A 22601-nucleotide genomic window follows, 5' to 3' on the forward strand; every position below is an offset into this window, starting at 1 on the left:
TAAAGTAGATAAACAACAAGAATGACTCTATAGCACAGGGAACTATACTAAATACTTTGTAATAAACTATAAGGGCAAAGAATCTGAAAAAGAATCTATCTACCTATTTATAGAGATATCTATATCTACCTATTTATATAGCTATCTGTATCTATACATATCTGTATCTAGACATAGATATATATTGGAATCAACTTGCCCTATGCTTGAAACTAATGCAACTCTCTAAATAAATCAACTAGACTTTGATTTTTTTTAAAAAAGGGCTAGCATTTATAAATCATTAGCTATAGATCAAACATTGTGCTTGGTGTTCCGTATACTTATTCAATGAACTTTTTTCCATACATGTTAGACGGCTGTGGAGGACCTCTCTCCAGCATCTCCATGGACACCCCCCCATTCCTTTTGCTTAAAACACTGTGATAGATTGTGTCATTAGCCTCAGTTCTCATGGGATGCTGTTGTTTCATCCCACTAAAAGGTCCTTTTGACTTGAGAGTTCTGTTTTTTCTTTTTTGGCAGCCCCAAGTTATATGGAATTCTGGGTGGGGATCAGATCCAATCTGCAGTTGTGACCTACACCACAGCTATGGCAACGCTGGCTCCTTTCATCTTCTGTTCCTAACTGGGGATCGAACCTGCATCCTGGCATTGCAGAGATGCCCACCAATCTGTTGAGCCATAGTAGGAACTCCCTGACTTGGAGTTCAATCACAACAGAAAGAGAAGTGTTAGCATTCCAAGTCTGAGCCTCAGACTGAAAAGGTAATGGGTTCTAACTGCCCCCGGGCTTCTGCTGTCTCCTTGAAAAGGACATGGGGACAGGGCTCACCTGTTCATGCCAGAAGGACACATACAAGGCACACTTGGAGGAAAGTCATCCCTAGCCAGAGCACAGACTGCACCAGTGGGGCTCACCCAAAACAGAGATGTTTGAGGGATAATAAATTAATAATTTTACTTTTTTTTTTAGTTTGAAATAGTTACAAAATAATAGAACTACTTTAAGTCTAATATAAGGAACTATTTCCCCCCTGAACTAAATGAGAGCAAACTGCCAATCTAATTCTTCTTCTTCTTCTTTTTTGTCTTTTTAGGGCCTCACTTGCAGCATGTGGAGGTTTCCAGGCTAGGGGTCTAATTGGAGCTGTAGCCTCTGGCTATGCCACAGCCACAGCAACGCCGGATCCTTGACCCACTGAGCAAGGCCAGGATGGAACTCGCAACCTCATGGGTCCTAATCAGATTCTTTTCTGCTGTGCCACAATGGGAACTCCCTCAATCTAATTCTTGACCACTTTGAATCATTTAAGTCTGCATTTCAGACAAGAACGAAACTACGAACCCTCAGCACAGCCATAAACATCAAGAAATCCACACTAGTATGTTACTAATATTTAATAATCAAACCTCATTCAACTTTCACCAAATGTCCCACACCCTTTATAGCAAAGAGTCCAAGACTGCATTATGGGCTGTTGACAGGAGTCTTCCAAATGTTCTTTTTCTGAGACAAAAGACCAGTACTCTGAAAACTATAAGACACTGATGAAAGAAATCAAAGATGACACAAATAGATGGAAAGACATACCATGCTCGGTGCTCGGGGACTGGAAGAGTTAATATTATCAAAATGACTATACTATCTAAGGCAATCTACAGATTCAATGCAATTCCTATCAAATTACCAAGGTCATTTTTCACAGAACTCAAACAAAATATTTTAAAGTTTGTTTGGAAGCACAAAAGACCCAGAATAGCCAAAGACATTCTGAAAAAGAAAAATGGAGCTGGAGGAATCAGGCTCCCAGACTTCAGACTATACTACAAAGCAGCAATCATCAAAACCATATGGTACTTGCACAAAGACAGAAATATAGATCAGCGGAACAGGATAGAAAGCCCAGAATTAAACCCATGCACCTATAGCCAACTAATCTATGACAAAGGAGGCAAGACCATACAAAGGAGAAAAGACAGCCTGTTCAATAAGTGGTGCTGGGAAAACAGGACAGCCACATGGAAAAGAATGAAATTAGAACACTCCCTAACACCATACACAAAAATAAACTCAAAATGGATTAAAGACCTAGATATAAGACCAGACACTATCAAACTCTTAGAGGAAAACATAGGCCAAGCACTCTCTGACATAAAGGACAGCAACATCTTCTCAGATCCACCTCTTACTGACAATAAAAGCAAAATAAACAAATGGGACCTAATGAAATTTAAAAGTTTCTGCACAGCAAAGGAAACCCTAAACAACACAAAAAGACAACCCACAGAATGGGATAAAATCTTTGCAAGTGAATCAACTGACAAGGGATTAATCTCCAAAATTTATAAACACCTTCTGCAGCTCCATACCAAAAAAACAAACAACCCCATCAAAAAATGGGCAGAATATCTAAACAGACAGTTCTCCAAAGAAGACATACAGATGGCCAAAAAAACACATAAAAAGATGTTCAACATCACTCATTATTAGAGAAATGCAAATCAAAACCACAATGGCCAGAATGGCCATCATCAAAAACTCTACAAACAATAAGTGCTGGAGAGGGTGTGGAGAAAAAGGAACCCTAGTGCACTGTTGGTGGGATTGTAAATAGGTGCAACCACTGTGGAAAACAGTATGGAGATTCCTCAGAAAACTAAACATAGAACTACCATTTGATCCAGTAATCCCACTCCTGGGCACCTATCCAGAGAAAACCATGACTCGCAAAGACACATGTACTCCAATGTTCACTGCAGCACTATTTTCAATAGCCAAGACATGGAAACAACCTAAATGCCCACCAACAGAGGAGTGGATCAAGAAGATGTGGTGCATTTACACAATGGACTATTACTCAGCCATTAAAAGGAACAAAATACCAGCATTTTTAGCAACATGGATGGACCTAGAAATTATCATGCTAAGTGAAGCCAGCCACGAAATGAGACACCAACATCGAATGCTTTCACTGACATGTGGAATCTGAAAAAAGGACAGACGGAACTTCTTTGCAGAACAGATGCTGCATCACAGACACTGAAAAACTTGCCGTCTCTGGAAGAGACAGTTTGGGGGGTTGGGGGATGTGCTTGGGTTACGGGATAGAAATCCTGTGAAATTGGATTGTTATGATCATTATACAACTGCAGATGTGATAAATTCATTTGAGTTATAAAAACAAACACACACACAAACAAACAAAAAACAAATAAACAAATGTTCTCTTTCTGAAGTTCCTTAATGACTAGCAGGTTAAGGATCCAGCTTCATCACTGCTCTGGCTCAGGTGGTTGCTGTGGCCAGGGTTCGATCCCTGGCCTGGGAACTTCCACATGCCACAGGTGTGGCCAACAAAAAGTTCTCTCTACCAGAGTTGCTAAGCTGGAAGGCAAAGGCATAGATGTTGATGGTTGTATCTGTCAAAACATGGGGAAGACTTGGTGAGAAAGAATCTGGCACAGAGATCAGCAGAGCTGAGATAGAAAGGAGGAGACACCTAAGGACATTTCCTGAACATCTGGATCCTAAGATGCCCATGTACCCAACTCAAGAGCAGCTTCTTCCATGAATCTCAGAGCAGTTTCCTCTGGGATGGACCTGGGAAGAAAAATATTCTCTTCTCTTCAGGAGTCTGATTTTCACTGCTTGGCATTTTATCAAGAAGCCATTCTCCAGCTATCTTGATCTGGCCTATCTATTTATTTACTTATCAGTCTAAGTTTATAAACCTAGCTCAGCCTAGGAGGTAGTAACTTCACTTTCTAGTGCCTCCGTTTACTCATCCATCAAGTGGGTGCTGGAAGGACTGAATTTTCCCAACCTACCCTAAACGTCCCTTGAAGTTACATGTTTTATGGAACATGGCAGGATCCCCATGTAATTACCTAGTATTATTATCCCTAATACTCCTGAGGTCCTCCAAGAAAACCAAAGGCTCCTAGAGCCCCGCCTTGCAGGCAGACTAGAAAAAAAAGAGGAAAATCCAGCTTCCAAATATTCCGATATTTACTGTAAATTAAAGATAATCAAAGCAGACATTTCCGAAAGAAAAGGCAAAATGTGAACTTTAATTATCTAGAAGGACAGTCTCCTGTGACTTATTCATTCCGTGTTGCTAGAGGGAGTTGTTTTATGATTAACTCTGTTTTCCATTAAAACAAAAGCATTAGTCTGTGGAGGGATCATTAAGCTAGTCATTTAATACTTTTGATGCACATAACAGAAATAAATAAGTGTGTTAGGTCATATTCCCTTCAGTCACCCCATTACAAAATTACATTTGTTTAAGTTAATTAAGCTTATTTAATTTTTGTTGCATTTTAATAAGTTCATTTATAAGAAAGTAACTTAAGGGGACAGTATATTTCATGGATTGAAAGGAGAAAAACAAAAGGCTTCCAAATTAGAATCGATAGTGAGGCAACCTTCAGCAAATTCTGATGAAATTCAGCATCTTATTATTTTTTAATTGCTCGGTATTATGACTAATCCCAAGGAAGAGGATTCAGATTATTGCGATTCACAGGCCATGTCTTCCAAAGCCACAAAATGATGCTTCAATTCACCACTGCCTGCTCTTCCTTTTCCACGTTCAATAATGATTCGTCAGCCCTTGCGTGGAATAAACTCCTCCAGGGTCTCCTAACATCCTCCTTCCTGTGGAAGAGAGGAGGTCCATAATGCCACAAAACCTAGGTCTCTCCTGGTATATACATTACGTGTTAGTTTAATCTGAGCCCAGCACAGAACAAGAAGATGGTAGGATTCCCTGATGTCATGTTATGGCATGTTGGGTCTTACAGTGTAATGATGTGATGTGGTCTATCTGTAAGGCTTAGAATATCAGAAGGGCTTTGTTTTGACAGAGCTAATGCTGGTTTTTGTCCATGAGACGGCAGCCTAAAAGAGCGATCCAAAATCTATTCCAGCTCATTCTCCAACTGTGAACAGGCTGAGAAGAGACAGGTATGGTCTCTGGATTATCACTCTCACTCAGCCGCTGGCCAGTCCACATAGCTCAGCCTCAGCCATCGGGCATAAGACTGAGATAATATTGATTTGTTTAATCTGCAAGAATTTACTGAGCACCAAATATGCCAAGCACGTATCTAAACACTGATGATCCTGCCAGGAGAAAAATGAGGCTTCGATGATCAGAATGCTTTTTTAAATATTTTAGCCCACAATCAATTAAATATACATGTCAAACAAGAATACATGCAGAAGCCAAAAAGGCTGGATAAGGAAATAGAGAGTGAAGAAAAGAGATGTTGTTTTATATTTGCCTTTTTTTTTTTTTTTTTTTTCTTTTTCGAGAGCCTTGCCCGAGGCACATGGAGGTTTCCAGGCTATGGGTCGAATCGGAGCTGCAGCCACCAGCCTACACCATAGGCACAGCTACTGCAACGCCAGATCAGAGCCGGGTCTGCAAAGCTGGATCCCTGAGCGAGGCCAGGGATCGAACCTGTGTCCTCATGGATACTAGTTAGATTCATTTACATTGAGCCAAGATGGGAACTCCCAGAGTTATTATTTTAAATCGGGTGTTCAAGAAAAGTTTAACTGAAAAGGTGCCTTCCCCCCCCGCCCCCCCGCCCTTTTTTTTTTCTTTTGTCTTTTTAAGGCCACAACCACAGCATACAGATGGAAGTTCCCAGGCTAGGAACTTCCTGGCTAGGAGTTAAATTGGAGCTGTAGCTGCTGGCCTGCACCAAAGCCACAGCAACATGGGATCTGAGACGTGTCCTCAACCTACAACACAGCTCAGCAGCAATGCGGGATCCTTAACCCACTGAGCAAGGCCAGGGATCCAACCTGCATCCTCATGGATACTAGTCGGGTTCATTACTGCTGAGCCACGGCAGGAACTCCTGGAAAGATGCCTTTTAAATTGACAACCAAGGATGAGGATGATGAAGAGAATCGACAATAACTGACAATAACTGCGGGGTTCCTTTGTTGGTATTACAGCCATGACTTGACACGCATCACTTAATTCTTACAATCCTGCAAAGGCGATTCCTTTATTGCCTCCTATTTTATGGGGAATGCAAAAGTTGAATTGTCTTTTTCACAAGGTCACCCCCATCAGTACTGGCTGCTGTGTTGCTGAAGCACTTTTTTTTCTCTCTTTTTTTTTAATGGAAATATAGATGATTTACAATGTTGCATTAGTTTCTGGTGTACAACAAAGTAAAATTCAGGATAATCCATCCTCAAGGGTCTAACCTTCAAGGATATAACACTTTTCCATTCATACAATGATAAAAAGATGCAGAACAGGAGTTCCCGTCCTGGCTCAGTGGTTAATGAATCCCACCAGGAACCATGAGGTTGCCGGTTCGATCCCTTGCCTTGTTCAGTGGGTTAAGAATCCGGCATTGCCGTGATCTGTGGTGCAATTTGCAGACTCGGCTCGGATCTGGCGTTGCTGTTGCTGTGGCATAGGCCAGCGGCTACAGCTCCAATTAGACCCCTAGCCTGGGAACCTACATGTGCCACAGGAGCGGCCCTAAAAAATTAAAAAGAGAAAAAGACCAAAAAAAAAAGTTGCAGAACAGAGAATAACATTTGTCTTACTGGAGGTTTACAGAATCATTGTGACCTGACCTATGTGGAACAGCTGCAAGAGCAAAGGACTTCAGCACCAAAAAGTCTGCAACATCCAACAACGCCCCTCCCTTACCTTGCCTTTAAAAATGTTTTGCTAAAACCCTTCGGGAAGTTCAGGGTTTTATGGGCACAAGCCACTGGTCTCCTTGAGTGTCCCTGCAACAAGCTTGTTCTACTCTAAATTGACTGTTTTCAGTAGTGTTGGGCAAACTTGCGCTGGGTAACAATTCTGACATCCAGTGCAAGGTCTCAAATGTAAGACCCCTTGCTATTGGTGGATTCAGCTTTCCAGACTCCTAGTGAAAACACTGCTAATACTCAGATGTTTCCCTATGGATATTAACCTGAATGCTGATGCTTTGGAGAGGAACTAACACTGGAAGGGCCATGACTGTTTTCCTGTTTTCTTTTCTTTGCACAGACAAGCCTCCTCACCCAGGAAGGCTTACTGTGGACTTTCCTGAAGCACACACATTTCACTTCCAGAAGGAAATCTGGAAATGTTTTTCTTCCACAGATGACATGAGCAATTTAGAAAATAATTTGAAACATAAAGGCATTTCACAGTAATGCCAATAAGATTGAGCAAATCTCATTAATGTAAGATATACTTGCTTGGAAATTACCCCAATCCTATTTCACAGTGAAACTATTGTAATTAAGTCACAGTGTGTCTGTGTTGTTTAGGAAAATAAGCAATTACACGGTGCCCTTGAGACCTACTGCTAATTGGGTGCATTGAGCTTACACTCTGGCAGTCTTGTCTGGAACTAAATCTGATAACCTGATGTCTGGGACCCTGCTTGGGGCAACGGACTGCCTCATGCAAAAGCATTATTAGTGTCTCAGCAACACTGCCTGGTCAACTGCAGGTCACGCAGCAAACTGACCCCAGAGACTCATATTGTCTTGGATTATGAGACACAAGGGTATTCATTCAACAGACAGTGACTGAAGAACTCCCTGAATCCCAGGCCTGTGAGGAACATGGGCCACAGTGTGGAGCGTGCTGCGTAAGAGTGTTACAAAAAAATCCCAAATTTGGAATTCTCGACGTGGCTCAGTGGAAACGAATCTCACTAGTATCCATGAGGATGCAGGTTAGATCCCTGACCTCTCTCAGTGGGTTAAGGATCTGGCGTTGCCGAGGAAGATTGCAGATGTGGCTCGGATCTGACATTGCCGTGGCTGTTGTGTAGACCAGTGGCTACAGCTCCAATTCAACCCCTTGCCTGGGAACTTCCACATGCTGCGGGTGCAGCCCTAAAAAGCAAAAAAAAAAATCCAAACTTTCACTCGCATATTCAAAGCAGATGTGGCACACACAAAGCAAGTGTATTAAAGAATCTAGAGAGCTAATGTACAGCAGGAAAACTATAGTTAACACTCTATTTTAACACTTAAAATTTACTAACAGAAAAATTCAGATGCTCTCATCACACACACCAAAAAATAGTAACGATATGAGGAGGTGATATGTGTGCCTGATATAAAATTATGTAAGTAATCTTTTTACTATATATCTATATCTATCAATAGATAGATAATCGCCAAGTCGCACACTTTAAACATATATACAATTTTTATTTTTTAAAAAAGAGGAGGAGTTCCTGCTGGGGCACAGTGGGTTGAGAATCCAACTGTGGCGGCTCGAGTCACCGCAGAGGTGTGGGTTCAATCCCTGGCCTGGTGTAGTGGGTTAAAGGATCCTGTATTGCTGCAGGTGCGGTGTAGGTTGACACTATGGCTCAGATTCAATCCCTAGCCCAGGGAACTTCCACATACTATGGGTATGGCCATAAAATTAAAAAAAAAGGATGAAAGTTGTAATAAGGCAGAACAGATCTGACTCCATGTAGGATCTGTTCTTAATTTTTGTATTCTATTGCTTTTGCTACAAGTTAAGATGTTGCCTACAGCTTGAAATATACAAGACAGCCCATTCTCAGGGCTCTGACCTTCAAGGGTATGGTATAACACTTTTCCATTCATACAGAGATAAAAACTTGCAGAACAAGAGAGTAACACTTGTTTTGTTGGAGGTTTGTAGGAACATCCTGACCTGACCTAGATGGACAAAGACTTCCTGCCTAAGAAGTTTGCAACAACCAATCTCTGACTTCCTACCTTGCCTTTAAAAAAATGCCTTGCTGAAAACCCTTAAGGGGGTTTAGGGTTTGCGGGGCATAAACCACCCATCTCCTTGCATGGCTCTGCAATAAACCTTTTTCTGCTTCAAACTCCTATGTTTCAGTTTGTTTGGCCTCACTGTGCATCAGGCACACAAACTTGCACTTGGTAACAAGGATCTAAAAGACAGTCAACCTGTTGAACCTGTCAAAAAAAAAAAAAAAAAAGTTCACACTCAAACCCGACACCACCAGCTCTGGTCTCACTTCTCTCCAAGGCTTTCCGAGGTCTTCTGTCCAAGGCTTTCTGAGGTCTTATGTCCCAGTGGAGAGGATCCTTGGGTGCAAAAGAAGTTCAGCTTGTTTCTGGTTGATATGATTGACCATTAAAATCAGGATAACTGGAGTTCCTGTCGTGGCTCAGCAGTCAGCAAACCAAACTAGCATCCATGAGGACTTAGGTTTGATCCCTGGCCTCACTCAGTGGGTTAAGGATCTGGCGTTGCCTTGAGCTGTGGTGTAGGTCGCAGACGTGGCTCAGATCCTGCATTGCTGTGGCTCTGGAGTAGGCCGGTGGCTGTATCTCCGATTGGACCCTTAGCCTGGGAACCTCCATATGCCATGGGTGTGGCCCTAAAAAGACAGTAAAATAAAATAAAATTGGGATTGCCTTTCGATGAATGGGTATTAAGAGTTTTTATCAGTGACCAAAGGGGAAAGAGGTGAATAGGCTTATCTTCACCATCCCTTCTAATTATACTCCTCCAGATGTTTTAGGCAGGTTTTGGCTGAAAAATCTTCTTTTTTCAGCAAGGAAAAGTTGAGATTTCCGTGTCTTTGCCTACATGCAACCAGATCTTTCTCTTATTAGTTTTCCTATGAATTCACAGTCATGGAACGACTAGTCATCCCAATTAAGTACATACATAGGAAACTGATTTCATACATAGGAAATCAGAAATGTGAAAAGGGCTCAGATGGAAGAAAGGGATCTCTATAAGCAATCAAGAGAGTCCTCGTCTTAAAGAAGTAGGAGGAAATGGGTTCACAAATGCCCATAATATCTATTCCTGTTATGACAACAGTATAGTAACTCAGACTATGATCTCAGTTCTCTTGTCAGCCTCATGGTCAATGGCAGATTATGAATGTGCATATTATTTGGTCCATGTGGATTCCCCGTCATGGGAGTTAATGAACTGCCCCTGTGTATTAAGCCCATTTTAATTGGGTTCTTATCATTATCAGTCTAAAATATTACATAATAGAGTTCCCAATGCTCTAGTGCAACAGGATCAGCAGCATCTCTGCAGTGCCAGGACACACATTTGATCCCCAGCCCTGGCACAGTGGGTTAAAGGATCCAGCACTGCCACAGTTGTGGCATAGGTTGCAACCGCACCTCGAATCTGATCCCTGGCCTCAGAACTCCATATGCCTTGGAGTGTTCAAAAAAATATATATATATGTATATATATATATTAATAAAGCTAAAGAATGTTTGGAGGCAATATATAAACTGTTTCTAAAAACTCTGTATACATAGTGAAGTGTAAAATACTGAAGAGAAGGTAGAGATCAATGGCGTGTATCAGTTAGCTGCTGCTGAATAACAAATCACCCCCCCAACAAGCTGGCATAAATAATAAACATCTATTATGATGTTCACTAGTCTTCATATTAGCTAGAGTGGCTCTTCAGACAATAGCTGTGCATCCATGGGTCAGCTGAAGATGCACATGTATTTTGACTCAGTAATTTCATTCCTAGGATACTCGGGTATAGACAAGGAAACAGGTACAACACTGTTCATTTAAGGAACAACCTCACTGCCAAGGTATCTGAGTGCATCTAGGCCCCATGGAAGGAGTCTGTTGGCTGACTCCCATTCCCTTTGGCTTGGCATTAGCTGTTAGAACACTTGCGAATTTGCTCTTTTTTCTAATCTCTTCTTTCCTCCTTTACAATCACGTGGCTTTCAAATTCATTTACTCAGGTTGCCTCACAAGGAGTGTTCATTACAATATAATTTTAAATCAAGACTTTTTCTGTCTTTCTAACCCAATGCATTGGGGTTTTGCATTTAACAGCTTTTAAAGTTCTTATCACAGTATTTCAGGCAGTTTGTATGTTACATTCTATTAAAACGATTCCACCCAAGGTTGTCACAATTCAGAGATTACAGCTTCAGAGGGATGTTTTGTTAGGAATATTTTCATATACTCACTCTGACAGACACATCCCGTGAGCCTGCATTTAACATCTCATCTGATAGCATAATTCAACAAAAAGGAAAAAATAAGCAATATTTATTAATATTATGGAATAGATTTTACAGGGATATTAGGTAAGCACACACAGTCATCCCAAGGCAAACATTTCTGCATTTCTGGCAGCACAAGCAAGGACAAAGAGGAAAAGGGGAGGAAAGGAGAAAGGGGTATGAAATATGAGAACTTCTGCTAATTATGTAACTCTGATTATACATTTACTTTTTCTTGTGCAATCTTTCTTATCTCTACTAAAAAGAATGCAACATTTATTCTCACAGAAGGAATAAACACCATCTGTGTTGTTCTTGGAGTTTGAAAACATCACCACTTGATCAAATAGTTTAAGAAAATACATGCTCTATGCAAAATCCACAGATACCACTTTTTTGTACCCGGACAGAATTTTCTGAGCGTGTAGAGTTAGAAAATCACATTTGGACTTCTCAGGTCCAATATCTGGATCGGTAAGGCTATAGCAACAGCCTGGCCACCTCTTGTTTCTGCCCTGCCAGCATTTTCCCAACTAGGACCCCTCTGCTGTCCACTGACAGCCTCCTCTCTCCCCACTTGCAGAGCTGCTACAGAGATTGGTTCTGGATGTATCCATAATCCAAGCCAAGAGGCAGCCCCAGGACTGGTGCTGGACCCGATGGGGCAGAGCAGCGTTCTCCCTTCTGAAACAACCCAGCCAACAGAAAGGATGCTGGGATCTGCTGGTGGTCAACTTGCCACCAGGAGGAAAGAGCCTATTGGAGATGATGCCAGCCCGGAAGAAAGACAAGGAGACAGCTGCTATGGAAAGTGCATCCGGGATCCCCCCACACCTGGTATTGCCACCCTGCGCACCGCCCCCCCAACTTCTCCACATGCACAAGGACTTTCTGCTTGGGCTTCACTGGTATAGTACCTAAGGGCATCAATCAGACTAAGCCCACTGATAAACACCCAAGTCCCCAAGCTGGGACACAAACACCCAGGGCTTTTGTGAAAAACAGAATCAAAGAGATATGAACTTTGGAGAGAGAGCATTATTGGCTACCTATCTAACAATCAATTCTTTCATCTTTGATAATAGGGCCTGCTCCCAATCACAGATCCTAAAAATGTCCAAGATCAACTTATTCAACTCCTCTGAATCCAGGACCCACTGTGGACCAGTGGAACCTAAAGACTAGTGGCAGCATTTGTGGAAAGGTTTTCTCTCCTGGCAAAGAGATATACACTAGAAGAAACATCCTTCTTCTCGCCTTTGGATACAGCTGAGTGAGTGTGTGATGGCTGGAAAAGCTGCCGCTACCTTGTGATCGTAAGGAAACATGTTGGAGAATGACAGCCAGTGTACCTGAGTATCATGGAGTGGGAAAACAAAAACACTTGGATGATGCTGGTGTGCTGCTGGATCAATAAACCATAGAACCAACCATCTCTGGACTTGTTATGGAATATAATCAACTCATCATTTCAGCTCTTTTGGAGTGGTATAATATTAATGGCAGCCAACATCATCCTAAGTAATACAGAGATCTCGTGCCCTCTCCACGTATTTGCAACTGAGACTTGAGGAATGTTCATCAGAGATGTGCAGGTTTCCAAAAGCCCCATGGCATAACCAAGTCGCATAAGGAAATCCTCTCTCAGTCGATACGATGGAGTGTTGAGTTTAAGAATGAGATTGTTGAGTTTGGAATCACCTACGTTCCTGACTATCCTGAACAACTGCAATCTTAACTTCGAAGGTTTCAACCACTCAACGGCAGCCACATCTCCCTCCTTGTATGAGATCTTCTAAAGCAGACAAAAAACAGTCCCAAGCCAGACCTGTTGGGATCAGCCCTCACTGTATTATTTCACTAGAAAAAGAAGTTCCAGCCAACCTCACCTACTCTCACTCACTCGCACCATTCACGAGTTCTTTCACTGGACAAGTATTCGCCAATACTTCTCTGTGCTTAACATCGTACAAGTCAAATATTTCAAGGACTGAAGAGGAAAAAGAGAACTTTATAGCTGTCACAACTACACAGATCTGTTGTTGGAACAGGAAAGCCACCAGAGAAGATAAATAAATGAAAATGTGCAGCTGTGTTCTAAAACTTTTATCTACAAAACAGATGATGGTCTGGCTTTGGCCCCTTGGTGTAGTTTTTGGTCTCCTGATCTAAGAAAAAGGAGGTCTCTGAGTGAGGCTGGGATCGAACCTGCATCCTCATGGATACTAGTCAGAGTCATTTCCGCTGAGCCATGACAGGAACTTCCAGGCAGCCCTGGTTTTGCTGCACTTTGCTGATATTTCGTTGTTCACAAATTGAAGGTTTGGTGGCAACCCCTTCATTGTCCAATGATGGTTAGCATATTTTTAGCAGTGAAGTTTGTTTGTTTGGGGCTATCTCATGCTATATGGGATCTCAGTTCCCAGACCAGGGACTGAACCCAAGACACAGAGGTGAATGCACCAAATCCTAACCACTAGACCACCAGAGAACTCCCAATGAAGTACCATTTATTTATTTATTGTCTTTTGTCCTTTTAGGGTCAAACCTGCAGCATATGGAGGTTTCCAGGTTAGGGGTTGAGTCAGAGCTACAGCTGCCAGCCTACACCACAGCCACAGCAACGCCAGATCCAAGCCCCATCTGCAACTTACACCACAGCTCACAGCAACGCCCGATCCTTAACCCACTGAGCAAGGCCAGGGGTCGAACCCACAACCTCATGGTTCCTAGTTGGATTCGTTTTGGCTGCACCACATCAGGAACTTCCCCATTGAAGTGTCTTTTAAGAGATGCACCTTGTTTTCTTTAGACAGAATGCTATTGCAATATGCACACTGAAGTACACGGAATGATCAACCAAAGGGAACCTGCTATAGAGCGCAGAGAATGCTACCCAATATCCTGGGATAATCTATCTGGGAAAAGAATCTGATACAAAATGGATGTGTGTCCATGTATAACTGAATCAGTTTGCTGTACAGCAGAAATTATCACAACCTTGGAAATCAACAATACTCAATAAAACTTTTAAAAAAAGAAAAAAGAGAGAATGCTGCTGCACACCTAAAAGACTGCAGTACAGTGTAAACATAACTTTCCTACGCCCAGGAAAACCAGAAAAAAAAAATGTGGGATTCCCGTTCTCATGATACTTGTTATTGTGAGGGTCTGGAATTGAACCTGCAGTATCTCTAAGGTCTGCCTGGATTTAAATGGACTTTTTATTTCTTCCTCTCTCAGTTTGCTTTTTCTGAGCAGCCATGACCCAAGGTTCCAATGTCTCTTAAAGTTCACAAGCACTCTGAGTCCTCCTGTGGCCGGGTTAAGGATCCTGCATTGTCACTGCAGTAGCTCCGGTGGCTGCTGTGGCCCACGTTCCATCCCTGGCCTGGGAACTTTCACATGCAGTGAGTGTGGTCAATAAACAAACTAATGAATAAATACTGGATGCAGGATCCTCCAAAACCCAAGGAGAGAAAGGCAAAGCAAGACCCTCCACCTTCCCCCAAAGATATTAATCCCACATCCTCACAGAGGGCTTCAAGGAATGAACACTTGCTCTGAGAATTATCCATTAAGCTACCCTGAACAAGTACCCAGGAGCTGTCGACACAGGCCACAGACAATAAGGATGGTGAGAAGTCCATCTTGGAGCCTGGGGCCTGCTCACAAGCTGCATAGCTGGGAGGAGGCCTCTCCCAGCTCCCACGTGAGATTGAGGCGACTGAGCCCAGGCCAGAGACGTCCCCAGAGCCCCGTCTAAGAACCTCTGCTTGTACTTCAAACCTTGTCATGTGGCCACACTGTCTGCTGGGAAATATTTTACCTTGGCACATCAGCCATGCGAGCAAAATCAGGATTTTGTAAGCAGTGGAGAGAATTAAAAAGACTGACAATAGGAAGAGCTGGTGAGGCTAAGTAACAACTTGAACTTCCCGGGAACCTGTGCTTCAAAGACAGCTGGATTTCCAAGGAATTCCAGCTGTGTGTGGTGACCAACTTTAAAATTTCACTTGGCAAGGCCCCTTCCAATGACTTTCTAGGCCAGCTTTAGGCAGAAAGGCTCACGGAAAAGGACATTGATTCTCACAATGCCAGCTCTTTTTGTGGCAGGGCTGGGGCATGTGGAAGTTGGAACCCATGACACAGCAGTGACCTGAGTCACAGCAGTGACAACACTGGATCCTTAACCAGCTGAGCCACCAGGCAACTCTAACTCACCATGCAGTGACCATGTGCGTTGAACCTCCAGGGCCCTGGGTCAGAGCCAGGACTTGCAGACCCCTCAACCAGGCACCTGCCTTACTCTCCCTGTTTTTGCACTTGACCGAAACCCCACACAGGTGCCTGTGTCCTGAATGGAATGGTGCCCTGGGCTGACTGCTCCGGGGGCTGAACCCTCCCCTGCATCCTAGGCGCCGAATCCACATGGCCACCCCACGTGCACGTGATCCAAATAGCAACAGTCCTAACACCAGCTGCCCTGCGAGTGGACGCTCCAGGCGCTGTGCCGTGTGCCCCTCCTCGCCACTGGACTGCAGTTCCTCCGTGGAGTCCAGTTCCAGAGACCCATAACCACCTCCCCCAGTACCAACCCCTGAGGGCCCCCAGTCTCCACCGTACCCCCAAACTGCTTTGATATCAATCTCAGGCGCCTCCGGGTGGTCCCAGATTTCTGGCCATAGACAAGCGCCTAGGGCGTTGCCTCCCTCCGTGGACCAAGATCGGCTTTTGGAACTCGAGTGTGGGAGGAAAAGGGGGACCAAAATCTGGGTTCCCGAGGAGCAGAGGAGTGGGATCCCACAGCTGTAAAGATGGGGCCGCAGAGATTCGCTCCATATTCCGTGCTGACTGGTTGACTGAGCCAGGAGCAGGACAGGGGTTAAGTATGAACGGGACCACACTCCTACCCCAGTACCGCAGTTTGACTAACCTGGGCCTAGGAAGTTGGGAAACAATCCAGAGAGCCTTCCCGTTGGCCACACCCCTCACTGACTCTGGGGCAGCACCTAGAGACCTGGAAGCCGCCAAGACTCCCGACCGCCCAAGACTCCCGACAGGTCCTGTGCATCCAGAGAGGTGGAGCCCCGTTACACCCTCCTCCCCCTCAAGGCGCTCCGGGACCGACCAGTCATCTCACCAGACCCCACGCACAGCTCCGAGTTCAGGCTCCCTCCGCCTGGAAGCACCCGGACATACAGAGTAAGTTTCCGGAGCCCCGAGTGCCACCGCAGCAGTCGCCTGACCCAGCCTTACCTCTGCCCAGTGGCGCCGGGCCAGCCCGGGACTGCGCCTCGGAGCGCGTACTGAGTCTCCCTGGCGTCACCTGCAGCCGAGTCACGAGTCCAGCCGTGTCTCCTAAGTCTGCGCAGGACCTCCGCCAGACCTCGCCTCGCAAGATGCCCTTTGGCAGCTGCTGGTGCCGCTCCAGGACCTCTGCTCCCAGGGCGGGTAGGCTTCGCGCGCTCTGGACCGGGCCGCCCCTGCCACGCCCTGACCACGCCCACCCAGCCCACTGGGGCTCCGCCCCCGGCTCTCCGGCCTCTCTTATCTCTCCTGCCTTTAGTTCCACTCCACCCCTGACTCTGGGTCCTCACCGCCTCTTGACTCCACTGCACTCACCTTCTCCCGCCCTGCTTCACCTCCGGCACCACTCCTTCCCGCTCCTTCCCGCCCCTGACCTTTGCCTCCGAGCCCCGCACCGCTGTCCCCGGCCTGGCCTCCGACAACCACCTAGTAGGTGGGGAGCCCCTGAGCGCAGGCGAGAAGGAGCATCCTTCCAGGGTCAGAGGTAAGGGTACCAAGCAAGAAGATGCGGAGGGGAGGACGCGGCGCTCCGGAAGGAAGCAATGCTCCTCAGAGAAACTTTTCTGGTCCCCTCTTTCCTTCGCGCTCTGGGTTGCAGGCCTAGAGTGTTCTGCTCAGATACCCAGGAACCCAGACCTGGAGATGGTCCTTCCACCCTTACGAGGCCCTGTGGGTGGTCAGCACGTCCCAGGCTCCAAGTTTCCGTCATGGGAGCAGAGAAACGTGAGAGGTGATAAGTCTTCTAACGCTTAACATGTAAAGATTTATAGTTGCATTTCCCCTCCAGATTCTGCTTGTTGTTGTTATTACCGTTACTGAGGCATAATTACATGCATTATATTAATTCGAAGTGTACAACACAATGATTTGGTATTTGTATATGTTGTGAATTGATCACTGCAATGTCTAGTTGACATCTGTCACCTGCAGAGATATGATTTGGTGTGTTTGAAGGCAGCTTTTAAGATTTACTGTCTTATAGTTGCATTTTTAAACAGGAAAAGTATACCTATTTCACACCAGAAACCATGAACAGGCATATCCTCAGAAAGGGACGGAGATGTAGGAACAGGAGAAATATTAGTTGGTTAATTCATGGACTTTCTGTGCTGTTTGATTTGTTTTCTTAGTATACTTGGAGTGTCTATTCAAGAGAATAAGCACACAAATTCAAACAAACAAACAAAACAGTAAGCCACTGCCGCCCTGACCCTGCTGTAGAAGTTTCCGTGGGTCAGGTGGGGAGACTGATGTGCCTCCTTCCAGTATCTTTTCTTTCTGATTTTCCCTGTGCTGCCCCCTCTCAGGATGTGGTCCCAGCTGCCACCCAGGTTGGATTTCCATGCTCAGTCCAGGGAGAGGCTGAGCCTTCAGGGAGCAGGATTCTGACCCCTTCTCTGATCGTAACTGGTAGAAGGGACAGATGGGAAGGCAGAAACCTGCAGGGAGAGGCTTAGACCCTACCTGCTGCAGCCTCCCCAGACATCTGCGGTCCCCTCAGCATCTCTGCTTCTCACCCACAGGGCTGAAGTTGCCCAGTTCCCATTGAGTTGGCTCAGCGGAGTATCAGAAAGGATGCCTGACTTTTTCATGTGTCACTTGCTTTCCTGGTTACTAGAGAACCCCCAGGCATCCCGATTTCAAATGGTTTAAAAGCAACCAAGAAAAGGAGTTCTCTGGTGGCTCATGGGATGAAGGATCCAGCCTTGTCACTGTTGCGGCTCTGGTTCCATTCCTGGCCCCAGAACTTCCTCAAGCTGCAGGTGCAGCCAAAAACGAAACATCAAAAAAAGAAAAGAGGGCATTCCCATTGTGGTGCAGTAGAAATGAATCCGACTAGTATCTATGAGAATGTGGGTTCCATCCTTGGCCTCACTCAGTGGGTTGGGGATCCGGTGTTTCCGTGAGCTATGGTGTAGGTTGCAGACAAGGCTCAAATCCCTAGTTGCTGTGGCTGTGGTGTAGGCTGGCAGCTGTAGCTCCAATGTGACCCCTAGCCTGGGAACTTCAGTATGCTTCGGGTGCAGCCTTTAAAGGCAAAAATAAATAAATAAATAAATAAATGAAACACAGACTGATCTAATGAAAATAAATAATAAAAGAGATCCAGAATGGCAGTGTATCCAATTATTTTCCCCCAGACAGGTCCCTCCTGGAGAAACAGGAGCCATGCTGAGGGTGAAGGACCACTTGAAGAGAGGTTTCCCCAGCATCGGTGGCCTTTGCCAGCTCTGTGAGGCTGGAATCCCGGACCCAGGCTGTGTGAGAAAGACTCTTCTTACGAAGGGCTGCTATTGTGCCCTTCTCACTTTAAAACTTGACAGTTCAAATCCAGCCATGGGGAATTTTCAGACCCAGGGCTTCTCTTAACCTGTGGCCAATCATTCAATTTCTGTGAGGGCCCCAGTGAGAGCTGCTTTTCAAAAAAGATACAGTCTGCTGCTTGGGGTGGCATGGTCTTGCTGGACCATCCCGGAAGCCTGTGTTGTAATTCTCCCACTGGGACTTGCATAAGCTTCCTGCCACATCTTCCTCCCCATGGGGTACCTTCATCATCACAGAGTCTGCCTGATGGTTCACCCCAAACATTCGAACTGATTGCACCAAACCCTGGACTTTCCTGGTTTGGGCTCCACTCAAAGCTGATAGCCTTGCCTGTCACTCGGTCGATGGTCTGGAGCAGCGCTCCTAAGGGTGAAATGTGTTTCCTCCAGAACCTGGAAAGACCCACGAAACCTTGTGCTTTCCTCATTGTGGTATTTGTTGTGCAGTGCTTTGCCTTTCACTTCAGAGAGGATGTCTGCCTGGCTGGGACCCCTTGATGCCTACAGCTTCCCTGGAACGCATGACCCCCGAACTCCTTGCCCTCTGGAGCACCATGAATTTCCAAGGCCTCCGGTGAAAGTTACTAGCCATTTTTTACTCATTCTGTCCAATCAGCATGATGCTGTGATGTAAAGGACCAACATGATCTTCAGCAGGATGTCCAGGAAATCAGAGCTCTGTAGATTGTACCTTTGACAGCAAGAGGGAGTGTTAATCTAGTTCTGAGACAACACTGTCCATTCATGCTTCTGTTCATTCACATGAGTATAAAGATTTGTGTGTGTGTGTGTGTGTGTGTGTATTCTGAGTTGTCATGCAAAATCTATTTAATAATGTGAGTTTCAGTTAAAAAAAAAAAGTGATGTGGAATTCCTGTTGTGGCTCAGCAGGTTAAGAACCTGACATAATGTCCATAAGGGCTCAGGTTCGATCCCTGGCCTTGCTCAGTGGGTTAGGGATCTGGAGTTGCTTTGAGCTGTGGTGTAGGTCACAGACACACCTCAGATCTGGTGTTTCTGTGGCTGTGGTGTAGGCCAGCAGCTGCCACTCTGATTCGACCCCTAGCCCAGGAATTTCCATATGCTGCAAGTGTGGTCCGAAAAAGAAAAAAAAAAAAAAAAAAAGGTGATGCCAAAGCCTTTAGTATCTGTACACAGCAGTAGGATGCCTGTATCCTTGGGTACACACATCTTTAACTTGTGTGTTGCCAGATTGCTCCCCCAAATGGTTGTGTCAATTGGCAAGTTGTATTTGAAGTCGGAAGGTTTCTTTTTTTTTTTTTTTTCCCTGCTGTACAGCATGGGGACCAAGTTACACATACATGTATATACATACTTTTTCCTCCCATTGTCGTGTTGCGATCTAAGTATCTAGACATATTTCTCACTGCTACACAGCAGGATCTCATTGTAATTGCATTCCAAGAGCAATAGTTTGCATCCTTTAACCCCAAGCTCCCAATCCCTCCCTCTCCCCCCAGGCAGCCACAAGTCTCTTCTCCAAGTCCATGATTTTCTTTTCTGTGAAAAGGTTCATTTGTGCTGTATATTAGATTCCAGTTATAAGTGATATCATATGGTATTTGTCTTTCTTTTTCTGACTTATTTCACTCAGTATGAGAGTCTCTAGTTCCAACCATGTTGCTGCAAATGGCATTATGTCATTCTTTTTTATGGTTGAGTAGTATTCCATTGCGTATATATACCACATCTTCCTAATCCAATCGTCTGTCGATGGACATTTGGGTTGTTTCCATGTCTTGGCTCTTGTGAATAGTGCTGCAATGAATATGTGGGTGCATGTGTCTTTTTTAAGGAAAGTTTTGTCTGGATATATGCCCAAGAGTAGGACTGCTGGGTCATATGGTAGTTCTATGTATAGATTTCTAAGGTGTCTCCATACTGTTCTCCATAGTGGCTGTACCAGCTTACATTCCCACCAACAGTGCAGGAGGGGTCCCTTTTCTCCATACCCCCTCCAGCACTTGTTATTTGTGGACTTATTAATGGTGGCCATTCTGACTGGTGTGAGGTGATATCTCATGGTAGTTTTGATTTGCATGTCTCTAATAATCAGGGATGTTGAGCATTTTTTCATGTGCTTATTGGCCATCTGTATATCTTCCTTGGAGAACTGTCTATTCAGGTCTTTTGCACATTTTTCCATTGGGTGGTTGGCTTTTTTGCTGTTGCATTGTATAAGTTGCTTGTATATTCTAGAGATTAAGCCCTTGTCCATTGCATCATTTGAAACTATTTTCTCCCATTCCGTAAGTTGTCTTTTTGTTTTCTTTTTGGTTTCCTTTGCTGTGCAAAAGGAAGGTTTCTTCATGCTCTAAAATGCGAGTTTTCCGGAAGCGAGTATCTTCTTTGTGTGTCTTATTTTGGGTTGATGCACATCTGGCTTGGTTTTATAGTTCTGCAGTGGGTGTTTTATTTTTCAGAGTAACACTCATCTTTATGGCTCACCATTTCATTTCCCGGCTGTCAAGAGGCAGAATGAAGTTATCCCTCTTTTTTAAAGAATGATCTAAGTAGAGAATAATGAATGCAAAATGCTGTAGTTAAACAACAGCCGATAAGCTGATGGATCGGCTGTCACCTAGATCTGCTATAAACGCAAAGAAGGTAATATTTAATCATTTGCCAAAAAACAAAAACAGGGGTGATGGATTTGGTGTACTTGGACTCTGAGTGACTCATTACAGCAAATTGTTATTTTCCAGTTAATAGAGGGAATAAAAAGTACAAGGCAGAGAAGAAACATTGCTTTCAAGAGCATGCCAGGTCTTCTGAACTGTTGAATCTTAGGAGTCATTGCACAGTTAACTGTTACGGATGGACTTGTGCCCCCTCCAAATCCCGGTGCTGAAGTCCTACCCCCAGGACCCCATTATATGTCTATATTCACGGCATGAGAAAGTTCCTGGGCCAAGAATCAAACGGGCGCCACAGCAGCAACCTTTGCCACAGCAGTGACAGTGCCGGATCCTTAACCAATAGGCTACCAGGCAACTCCCAACTGATGTCTTTTTTCATTTTGTTTTGTTTTTAATGGGTGCACCTGCGGCATATGGAAGTTCCTGAGCTAGGGGTTGAATTGGAGCTGCAGCTGCAAGCCTACCCCACAGCCAGGGCAACATGGGATCTGAGCCGAATCTCTGACCTACGCTGCAGCTTATGGTAGTGCCAGATCCTTAACCCACTGAGCGAGGCCAGGGATCGAACCCTCACGGAGAAAATGTCATGTTCTTAACCTGCTGAGCCACAATGGGAACTCCCTGGCTGATGTCTCTAAAAGAAGAGGAAATTAGCACAGAGATACACACAGAGGGAAGAACGTGAGGGCACAGGATGAAGCCAAGAGGAGAAAGCCCTGCCAACAGGACCCTTTCCCGGCCTTTTCCAAGTCCTGGTGGCTCCTGGCCTTCCAGGACTGTGGCAGCATCACCCTTATCTCTGCCTCCATCTCCAGGCAGTGCTGCCTTCTTCTCTGTTTTCTCCTCTTCCTCTTCTTCTTCTTCTTCTTCTTTTTTTTTTTTTTTTTTTTTTTTTTGTCTTTTGTCTTTTTTCTTTCCAGGGCTGAGGATGCAGCCTACGGAAGTTCCCAGGCTAGGGGTCCAATCAGAGCTGTAGCCACCGGCCTACGCCACAGCCACAGCAACGAGGGATCCGAGCCGTGTCTGCAACCTACACCACAGCTCACAGCAATGCCGGATCCTTAACCCACTGAGCGAGGCCAGGGATCCAGCCCGTGACCTCATGGTCCCTAGTCGGATTCGTTAACCACTGAGCCACATCAGGAACTCCCCACACATTCTTTTTCATATTCTTTTCCATTATGGTTTTTCACAGAATAGAAGAGTTCCCTGTACTCTACAGTAGCACCTTATTATTTCTCCATCCTATACATAATAGTTTGCATCTGCTAATCCCAAACTCCCAATCCATCCTTC

The 22601-nt window shown here is 44.8% G+C and overlaps 1 protein-coding gene across 1 annotated transcript; it reads left to right on the plus strand.

The window, feature by feature from the left end:
• The first annotated feature begins 11670 nt into the window (after positions 1–11670).
• LOC146396531 (uncharacterized) lies at positions 11671–19770 on the plus strand. Its single transcript, XM_084997473.1, has 6 exons — positions 11671–11848; positions 15430–15633; positions 16021–16216; positions 16347–16805; positions 16920–17051; positions 18467–19770. Exons 1-6 carry the CDS (start codon positions 11671–11673, stop codon positions 18495–18497), a joined length of 1200 nt encoding a protein of 399 aa, XP_084853599.1. The 3' UTR covers positions 18498–19770.
• The last annotated feature ends 2831 nt before the right edge of the window (positions 19771–22601 follow it).

The sequence above is a fragment of the Sus scrofa genome, chromosome 14 (genome assembly GCF_054392235.1).
Source record: "Sus scrofa isolate SSC_HxYL_T2T_F1_AM1 chromosome 14, Sscrofa_HxYL_maternal_Yorkshire_Landrace_v2.0, whole genome shotgun sequence".
Taxonomy (NCBI): Eukaryota; Metazoa; Chordata; class Mammalia; order Artiodactyla; family Suidae; genus Sus; species Sus scrofa.

Bases quoted from the DNA above. Each gene is read 5' to 3' on its own strand.
- LOC146396531 (XM_084997473.1), top strand. From the start codon at position 11,671: ATGGGGCAGAGCAGCGTTCTCCCTTCTGAAACAACCCAGCCAACAGAA. The intron at 11,849-15,429 runs GTATTGCCACCC...CCTGCATCCTAG, and splicing joins CCGGGATCCCCCCACACCTG to GCGCCGAATCCACATGGCCA. The intron at 16,217-16,346 runs GTAAGTTTCCGG...CGTCACCTGCAG, and splicing joins GAAGCACCCGGACATACAGA to CCGAGTCACGAGTCCAGCCG.